Below are 10,058 nucleotides of genomic sequence, written 5' to 3' on the forward strand. Positions count from 1 at the left end.
GTTTGTGAATTTCTGTACAGCAAAGTGACTCAGTTATACATATTCTTTTTCATGTTCTTTTCCATTATGGTTTATCACAGAATACTGAATATATCAGTTCTCTGTGCTGTACAGTAGGACCTTGTTGTTTATCCACTCTATATATAATAGTCTACCTCTGCTCATCCCAAACTCCCACTCCTTCCCTCCCCCACCACCCCTCTTGGCAACCACAAATCTATTGTCTGTATCTGTGAGTCTGTTTTTGTTTTGTAGATCTATTGATTTGTATCGTATTTTAGATTCCACATGTAAGTGATATCTTACGGTATTTGTCTTTTTCTGACTTCACTTAGTGTGATAATCTCTAGGTCCATCCATGTTGCTACAAATGGCATTATTTCATTCTTTTTGATGGCTGAGTAGTATTCCACTGTATATAAATATATACCATACCTTTATGCGTTCATCTGTTGATGGACATTTAGGTTGTTTCCATGTCTTGGCTATTGTAAATAGTGCTGTGAACACAGGGGGTGCATGTATCTTTTTGAATTATAGTTTTACCTGGGTATATGCCTAGGAGTAGGACTGCTGGATCATATGGCAACTCTACTTTTAGTTTTTTGAGGAACCTCCATACTGTTCTCCATAGTGGCTGCACCAATTTACATTCCCCCCAACAGTGTAGGAGGGTTCCCTTTTCCCCACACCCTCTCCAGCATTTGCTATTTGTAGACTTGTGAATGATGGCCATTCTGACTGGTGTGAGGTGATACCTCATTGTAGTTTTGATTTGTATTTCTCTAATAATTAGAGATGTTGGGCATCTTTTCATGTGATCCCTATCAAATTACCCATGACAGTTCCCACAGAACTAGAACAAAGAATCCTAAAATTTATATCGAACCATAAAAGACCCAGAATTGCCAAAGCAATCTTGAGAAAAAAGAACAAAGCAGGAGGCATAACCCTCCCAGACTTCAGACAATACTACAAAGCTACAGTAATCAAAAGTGTGGTACTGGCACAAAAAAGGCTATTGTAAATAGTGCTGTGAACACAGGGGGTGCATGTATCTTTTTGAATTATAGTTTTACCTGGGTATATGCCTAGGAGTAGGACTGCTGGATCATATGGCAACTCTACTTTTAGTTTTTTGAGGAACCTCCATACTGTTCTCCATAGTGGCTGCACCAATTTACATTCCCCCCAACAGTGTAGGAGGGTTCCCTTTTCCCCACACCCTCTCCAGCATTTGCTATTTGTAGACTTGTGAATGATGGCCATTCTGACTGGTGTGAGGTGATACCTCATTGTAGTTTTGATTTGTATTTCTCTAATAATTAGAGATGTTGGGCATCTTTTCATGTGATCCCTATCAAATTACCCATGACAGTTCCCACAGAACTAGAACAAAGAATCCTAAAATTTATATCGAACCATAAAAGACCCAGAATTGCCAAAGCAATCTTGAGAAAAAAGAACAAAGCAGGAGGCATAACCCTCCCAGACTTCAGACAATACTACAAAGCTACAGTAATCAAAAGTGTGGTACTGGCACAAAAACAGACATTAATGGAACAGAATAGAGAGCCCAGGAAAGAAAACACACACCTACAATCAATTAATCTTCAACATAGGAGGCAAGAATATAAAATGGGAAAAAGACAGTCTCTTCAGCAAGTGGTGCTGGGAACGTTGCACAGCCCCATGTAAATCAATGAAGTTAAAACACACCCTCACACCATACACAAAAATAAACTCAAAATGGCTTAAAGACTTAAAAGATATGACACCATAAAACTCCTAGACAAGATCACAGGCAAAACATTCTCTGACATAAATCGTACCAATGTTTTCTTAGGTCAGTCTCCCAAGCCAATAGAAATAAAAACAAAAATAAACAAATGGGACCTAATCAAACTTACAAGCGTTTACACAGCAAAGGAAACCCACAAACAAAATGAAGATAACCTATGGGAGAAAATATTTGCAAACGAAGCAACTGACAAGGGCTTAATTTCCAAAGTATACAAACGGCTCATACAACTCATCAACAAAAAAACAAACAACCCAATCAAAAAATGGGAAGACCACCTAAACAGACATTTCTCCAAAGACAGCACACAGAAGGAGAGTTTATTAACTGCTTTTTAGCCACAGTTTTCTAGAAGGGTTTGTGTGTGACAGGGCTCATAAAAACCTTGAGGAAGGTACTAGCTCAGATTTGGTATAATGAGGAATTAATTATGAAGGAAGCAGATTAGGTGGGATATTCTGAGGGAGAAAGAGGCTGATCAAGGTCTGGTGGATAATTATTAAATAGGAAAGCATGGGACCTAGAGATTATAAAGATTTTAAAATCTTCATGCTTTGAAATCTTATGTATTTAGAAATCACTAATTTGAGTTAGAAGCTTAAAGGGATGACAGAAAATAGCAAATGTGTATTAAGTTCCTAATGTTAGCTGGAGGTAGACCCTCCAGGGAGCCCTGAACCCCTCTTCTCTTTGGGGTCTGTCATCTTCAGCCCACAGTAGCTTTGTGATGCCCAGCAGGGACTTTCTCTAGCAAGAATCTCAGGTCTGCTGCTGCCCTGTGTTTCCCTCTACTTTAGAAGAGATTTTAAACGGCGTTTTATGACAATAAGAGCTGAGGAGTCAATGGGCTCTTTAGCACATCTCCCCTCTTGGCCCACCTCACTCGAGCCTGTCCCCATGTTTAAGTTACCTACTTGATGAAAAAAAGGTTTTTACCACAGTAACCACACGGACAATGATAAAACCGTGCCCACTGTTACACGCAAGGCACTTTTCATGGCCTCCACTACATTCTCTCTAATCCTTTCCGTACACCACTGTGAGTTTAGTGGTGTTGTCCCATTTCATAGTTAGAATAACTGAGGCTCAGAGAGGTGAATTTATCATCAAGGCACAGAGCTAGTAACAAAATTTAATTGCCCACCTGACTCCAAAACTTTTTTTTTAATTTTATTTAAGATTATCTGATACTTTAATGGGTCACCTTTATCAGCAAAAGCTACACTCTTAACCACTGTGCTGTCCTTGGTCTTTTCCATTTCTCTCTCAGCCACACAGATTTGAAGATTTATATAATCCCCATTTCTTATATAATCCCCATTTGGGGCTGCAACTGGTTTCCTTGATCTTGGGTATGTCAGAACAACTTCTTGTCAAGAGATGCATTTTTCATTTCACTGATAGTTTAGTGGGTGATGCTGGGAGCTAACTTCACTTTTATTTATTGAATACAAATGTTTCCTTACTGGGAGAGGAGCCTAAGCAGTGGTCTGACCACAGATCAGAGACCCAGGAAAGGAGCTCTGGGCCTGGCTGACGTTGTGAGAGCAGCACAAGTGCCTGGAGACCCATCCTACTTCATGTGGCAGTTCAGCCCTGGTCATCACCCCTTCCCTGCCTGACCTTTGGCAGGTTAATTACAGGCAGTCCCTTTTGTACTCTCATACATAAAGCACACCTGATAGTGTATTTGTATGGTCAACCATCTGAAGGTCAAACAAACCTACGTGTTAAAGAGAGATTCTGCTCTGCAGAGCAAAGATATATCGTAAATGGGGCTTCCCTGGTGGTGCAGTGGTTGAGAGTCCACCTGCCGATGCAGGAGACGCGGGTTCATGCCCCGGTCTGGGGGGATCCCACGTGCCGCTGAGCGGCTGGGCCCGTGGGCCATAGCCACTGAGCCTGCGCGTCCGGAGCCTGTGCTCCGCAACAGGAGAGGCCACGGCAGGGAGAGGCCCGCGTACCCCAGAAAAAAAAAAAAAAAAAGATATATCGTAAATGGTCTCGTTTTGCTTCCAGTAGGTGCTGCCTCTTGCAGTCTCAAAGGAAGGTCTTTTTGTTGTTGCTTTGTTCTTCGTTTTTATTTGGTTTGGGTGGTTATTTTTCTTAGAGGAAAGAGTCAGGGGAAATTAGGGAGAGGTAAGGAGGACTGGGGAAGAAGCAGCAGGCATCCTGTTCTCTTGTTCAATAAATACCAAGTAGCTATATCACTTACCTGGGAGTCAGGAGTGCAGCAAGGGTGTCACCGAACCAGGCTCGTTTGTGCCCGACGTGCAAGCCGAACGCAGAGACGCTGAAGTTTGCAGCAGAGGGGGTTTGTTCACAAGGCAGCCAAGCGAGAAGAGCAAATCTCAGATTCGCCTCCCCAAGGCAAGAGGCTCGAGGTGTTTACGGGACAAGCAGCAGCAGTGCTGTCTGAGGCCCGGGGAGCGTGAGGAAAGGCGACTGGGAAAAGGTAGGGGAGTCGGCTTTCTGCACGGGTTTAACTAGGCTACTGGCCTCTGCACGATCCAAGGGTGGAGCTTTCCATCCTCTGCACGTGTTAAAAGACCCTCACGCATGCCCAGCTGGAGGGTCAGTGATCCTATCCAGTCTCAACCAACTCAGCTCAAACTAGACACAGCTGACTCCAAGTTTCTAGAAAGCAGCCGGGCAGATATCATTGTTTAGGCTACGTGCCCCTTGGAGGACATGCAAGTCTTAAAAGACCTTGATTAGTGAAGGCAGGTGAGATGGATTTGACTAATAATGGCAGTTTCAAGGGCAAAATCGGCCAGAGCCCTGGTCCTCGCGGGGCTGCGCTGTTTGGGGAAGAGACAGAAGTTACTCAAGTCATCCAATGAGCGTGCAGCCAAGCCAGGTGTCCTTCGGGGAAAGGGTGCGGTGCACACATGCCCGGCAGGGATCGGGACAGGCTTCCGGGAGCAAGTGCCCTGCAGTTGAGACCTGAAGGTCAAGTGGGAGGTGAAGGGGCGCAGTGAGGGGGCCAGAGGCCAGCACAGGGTTCAAGATGGCCCGAGAGGCGATGAGGCCAAACTACCCAGGTCCCGAGGACAGTGTTAGTTTCCACCCTGTGAGAAACGATACTCTACTGAAAGGTCTTAGGCAGGGGCGTGACCAGATCAAATTCTTCCCTTGCCAAAGGACCAGAAGGGGAAGTTCGGGCAGCATGCAACCTTTGCCACTTCCCAGGGACCTTCCAAGGGCCCAGAGGGAGAAGCAGGGATGGGGCAAGGGGGCTTTTGCCTTGTCACCCTGCAAGCGGAGCAGGACCTGGCCCGACCAAGCCCCACCCACGCTGCACCCACTACACACATGTGGGTGGGAGATGTTGCCACCCGGCAATCCAGCTTCTCCAGCTGTGCCCAGACCTCTGGAGGGCATCCAGGGTACGCAGTGGAGGCGAGGGGAACGGGCCAGAGAGAGCCCCCAGATAAAGGGGGGTCGGTCGGGGCAGGCACTGTGCTAGGCACGGGAGGGGGTGATGGAGGAGCGTCTCCGGCTCCCGCTTCCGTCAGAAGGAAGCCCCCCAGCAGGCCTGAAGGACAGGCATTTCTGGCTGACTGGGACACTGCCGCTTGTGCTTATTTGTGATGGATGGCATAATACTCTCCGCCCCAGAGTGTGCTGCGTTTCAAAGTGCTTTTCACAAGCCGTTCAGGGGCTCCCCTGGAAGCTACGTGGGAGGTCCCTGGTTTCCCCATTAGCCAGTCTTAATTGTTCGGAGAAACGTTTTCTTCCCTGCGTCTCCTTGCCAGTCACGCTCTCTGCTCTTCGGTGTAGTACAACCTCCATGTGATAAATGCATTCCTCTCAGCATCCAGCTTTGCATCTCAGGGAGATAATCCTAGCTCTGAGCCAGCCTGAAGTGTGAGGCTACAGCTGTGGCTGGAGGAACTTCCAGGGACCGTGACAGCACCATTGAAGAGGCTCCTGGCTGCTCCTGCGGAAATCTTCTTCGCGCCTCTGCCGCCCTTTTGTGAGCTTGCTGTCTTTAACTCTGGGGTTGCTGTTTAAGGCGTAACTGACCATGTCTCTTCCCACCTTCCAGTTTCTTGCCCAGCTGAAGCTCATGGACTACAGCCTCCTGGTGGGAATCCACGATGTGGAGAGAGCCGAACAGGAAGAAGTGGAGTGTGAAGAGAACGACGGAGAGGAGGAGGGGGAGAGCGACGGCACCCACCCTATTGGAACCCCTCCCGACAGTCCTGGAAATACGCTCAACAGCTCACCGCCCTTGGCTCCCGGCGAGTTTGATCCAAACATTGATGTTTATGGAATTAAATGCCATGAAAGTAAGTTGAGTTACTATCAACTCTTTTTACCATTGGTTGGATTTTTCTTTTTGCATTATCTACTGGTAATCATCACCCCGGTTAAAAGCATGCTGCCCTGGGGCTTCCCTGGTGGCGCAGTGGTTGAGAGTCCGCCTGCCGATGCAGGGGACGCGGGTTCGTGCCCCGGTCCGGGAAGATCCCACGTGCCGCGGAGCGGCTGGGCCCGTGAGCCATGGCCGCTGAGCCTGCGCGTCTGGAGCCTGTGCTCCGCAGCGGGAGAGGCCACGACAGTGAGAGGCCCGAGTACCGCAAAAAAAACAAAAAACCACATGCTGCCCCGTAAGACTCCTTCTCAAGAGTCCCGATCAATTGATTTCGGGACAAAGCATGTTAAAGGTAACTGTAACCTCTGGTTTTGAACTGTAATGTGATGAGGTCCTTGAATTGTGTGATGTTGAGGGAACAGAGAAATCACACAAGTGTGTGTTGTACATACACAACACACATATGCACATGCTTGTGTAAATGTCCGTACCATATATAAGGAATGGTTTAAAATATTCTTTTTCTTAGCTCTCTCTCTTTTATGTGGATCTCAAGTGTCACAAGTCTATCCTGAGCTAGGTACATACGTGGTCCACTCCAAACCCGCTGTGGACATCGTGTAGGGCAGGCATCTCATTGCTACCAGCCCTTTCCTTCTCAGGAGTGCTGAAGCTGGCCCAGGGTGTGGGATGAGAATCTCCAGTTTGCTGCTGTGTCTATCCTCTGCTCTTTCCCCCATTAAGGTGTCTGTGGCCCTCTTCTCTAAAGCGAGATCCATCTTTTTTTTTTTTTTTTTGCGGTACGCGGGCCTCTCACTGTCGTGGCCTCTCCCGCTGCGGAGCACAGGCTCCGGACGCACAGGCTCAGCGGCCATGGCTCACGGGCCCAGCCGCTCTGCAGCATATGGGATCTTCCCGGACCGGGGCACGAACCCGTGTCCCCTGCATCGGCAGGCAGACTCTCAACCACTGCGCCACCAGGGAAGCCCGAGATCCATCTTAATCCTTAAAATCTGGGTGGTTAGATATTTGTAGGAATATTACATGCTACCTTAGCTACTTATACATGGAAAAAAGAATTTAGAGATAAAAGCAGGCCTCTGATTTTTTGAGTAATAAAAATTGTGGTCCATCATTGTTTAAAAAAATGTCTCAAAAAAAAAAATGTCTCATGGCATAGCAGCCAGGTGAGTTTGAGTTGTTTATTTATTTATTTATTTATTTATTGCGGTACGCAGGCCTCTCACTGTTGTGGCCTCCCCCGTTGCGGAGCACAGGCTCCGGACGCGCAGGCCCAGCAGCCATGGCTCATGGGCGCAGTCGCTCTGCGGCATGTGGGATCTTTCCAGACCGGGGCACGAACCCGTGTCCCCTGCATCGGCAGGCGGACTCTCAACCACTGCGCCACCAGGGAAGCCTGTTATGTTTTTTATTTTGCTCAGCAAAATTGTTTCTTCAACACAGAAAATCAGATATAGTCAAATGTACTTTTTCATATTATTCATAATTGCAACAGCATCACATTTGTGGAAATATGTAGAAGATGGGTACTGTAGGTGATATATGCCTTTATCCAGTTCTGATACTAGATCCAATGAGAATTAGTGAACAGCTCATTAGGAACAGTATGTAATGGTAGAAAGTATTAGGGAGCATAATTACTTCTACTTATTTTAGAGTATTTTTTAAATAGCATTTTTCTTTATACCAAAGCAATACACAATCACTAAAGAAAATGAAGATTAACAAAAACAGTCTCACCCTTGCACCTCTACTGGTAATATCCTGAGGTTATATTCTCTTTTTTACTTTTCAAATTGAGAGAGAATTGGGGACAGAAAGTTAAGCTGTTTCATAGGGATATGCAAGACTTTTGAAAAGCCTCTATTGCCTGTGTTTTCAGACCCCCGTCCCACTGAATCCCTCACCTCTTCCTCCGTCAGCAGCTCGCACTCTTCCAGGTGCTGTCATCACCTGTCCCACAATCATCGCTCTCATCCCTTTACAGATTCACCTAGGAAAGAGGTGTACTTTATGGCCATTATTGACATTCTGACTCATTATGATGCAAAAAAGAAAGCTGCCCACGCTGCAAAAACTGTTAAACACGGCGTAAGTATCTCCGTTTGGTTTTCCTCTCTGCTCCCTGCTTCCTGTCGTGCAGGGACCAGCTCACGTCTGCTCCTTTCCGCTGAGCTGCCCACAGGCCTTCATTGGCTCTGGTTCCCTGCAGGGGTCACGCTCTGATGCAGAGTCAGAGCCAGCACGCGCTCGGACCGCCGCTCCCAAGTCACTTAAACCCGGCGCGGCTCGTCTTTTACCCACCGGGGTTATTAACAGACACATGCATCGTGAGAATATTATACAAATTCTTTTTTGTTCGAAAAATGTTTCAAAAGACAAAAGGGCTGAATGATGACAACTAAGTGTTTTAATATGAAATGTTCAGAACTGAAGTGCTATTCTCTGCTTCAGATGCTTCCAGGATACACAATATTACATTCCTTTCCACACAGCAGTTGTAATTTTTTCTACTACAGCAATTTGTTGAGTGCAGGATCAAAGTTGAGTAATACGAACCCCTCACCTTTGCTGTCCTCGCTCAGAATTCTCACTGTCCCGGCCTATGGTAACTTGTTGAGTCCCCGGGACGAGCCTGTGAGGGAAAACCAGTGCACTCCTGCTTACAGGTGAAGAAACTGAGGGCAAGAGCTTACTTGCCAGCCAGGATCGCGTCCTAGGCAGTGGTAGAGGGAGGACTGCTCCTCAGGACCCAGCCCCCGCCCCCCGATCTCCCAGTGAGGCCCGCCTGGCCGGCTGGACTTCACAAGTCGTGAATCTCCACTGTGCTTGCATCGCAGGGATCCATTTTGGCTTTCAGGCGCGCCAAAAAGGCCACAGACCCCATCCCACAGGGATGAATTTGTGCCCTGGCTCGTTCACACTGGCAGGAGAGATGCTTCCCCACAGTGTGGAGCCGACCAAAACCCAGCAGAACGTCAACCTCCACTAAAGGCTCTTTTTCTCTATTTTAAAGTCAAACAGGCTGTCGTGTCAGCAACGGAACCAGCCTAACACCATACCCCACTTGCCACAGAAATATTTCAGTCACACCGTCAACTATTTCTGGTGTGCCCGCTGTGTGCAGTGCACGGACCACGACCTACCCAGCCCACCGAACGCGTTAAGAATCCTCTATCGGTCAGAGAGAAGGGTACACAGCAGTTCTCACACGGGGGTTGGCACCGCGGCCTTCTGAGCACCATTTGCAAACTGTATGCCTGACAGATGCACCCCCCCTTTCCCTGATTCTGAGTCCAGCCCAGGAGGCTGGGGGAGGGGCCTCTAAGAGGCTCCAGTAATTCTGATGCTCATCCCTGGTTGAACCAGCTGGGTGTATTGCAAGGACAGAGCTGGGCCGGAATCCTGTTTCACCTTTCCAGTGTGTGACCTGGAGGAAGCGCTTTGGCGCTTCAGTTCCGCCAGCTGATGAAGGGGTCCTAATGCCTTATTGATGACATTTTTGTGGCGAACAGTGTGGCAAACAGACTGAACACTGGGGGGTGCTCCGTGTTTGTTCCCACCCCTCCTCAAACCAGCTGTGATATTCTAGACCACGTGAAACTGGAAACGTGCCATAGCAAACATGGCTCCATTTGCATCTCCCCTGTAAGTCACCAGCTCAGCTCCACGATACGGCACACGGCCTAAAGTTGGGTGCAGTTTGTGTCGAGCTGCTGCTGGTAACCATTCTCTGCCTTCAAAACTGGGGCTCCTCCGTGGAGATCCCAGGGGCCCAGGCCAGGCAGGGAAATTATAGGATCTCCTGTGAGCTGCTGTGTAAAAACAGCCTCTGGTGACTTAGTAAAACTCTGGTCCTGCCTTTGCAGCTCAGGAGGCCGGCTGGTAACTGTGCGGGGGGGGGGGGGGGGGGGG

General features: G+C 47.9%; 1 protein-coding gene across 1 annotated transcript in view; it reads left to right on the top strand.

The window, feature by feature from the left end:
- Positions 1–10,058, top strand: part of PIP4K2A (phosphatidylinositol-5-phosphate 4-kinase type 2 alpha) — a 145,121-nt gene that overhangs the window by 131,908 nt on the left and 3,155 nt on the right. The window contains exons 8-9 of the mRNA XM_024765718.1: positions 5,853–6,096; positions 8,131–8,234. Coding sequence (XP_024621486.1) covers positions 5,853–6,096; positions 8,131–8,234 — 348 coding nt within the window. The remainder of the gene's footprint in view (positions 1–5,852; positions 6,097–8,130; positions 8,235–10,058) is intronic.

This window comes from Neophocaena asiaeorientalis, unplaced genomic scaffold, assembly GCF_003031525.2.
Source record: "Neophocaena asiaeorientalis asiaeorientalis breed wild unplaced genomic scaffold, Neophocaena_asiaeorientalis_V1.1 scaffold217, whole genome shotgun sequence".
In the NCBI taxonomy this organism is placed as follows: domain Eukaryota; kingdom Metazoa; phylum Chordata; class Mammalia; order Artiodactyla; family Phocoenidae; genus Neophocaena; species Neophocaena asiaeorientalis.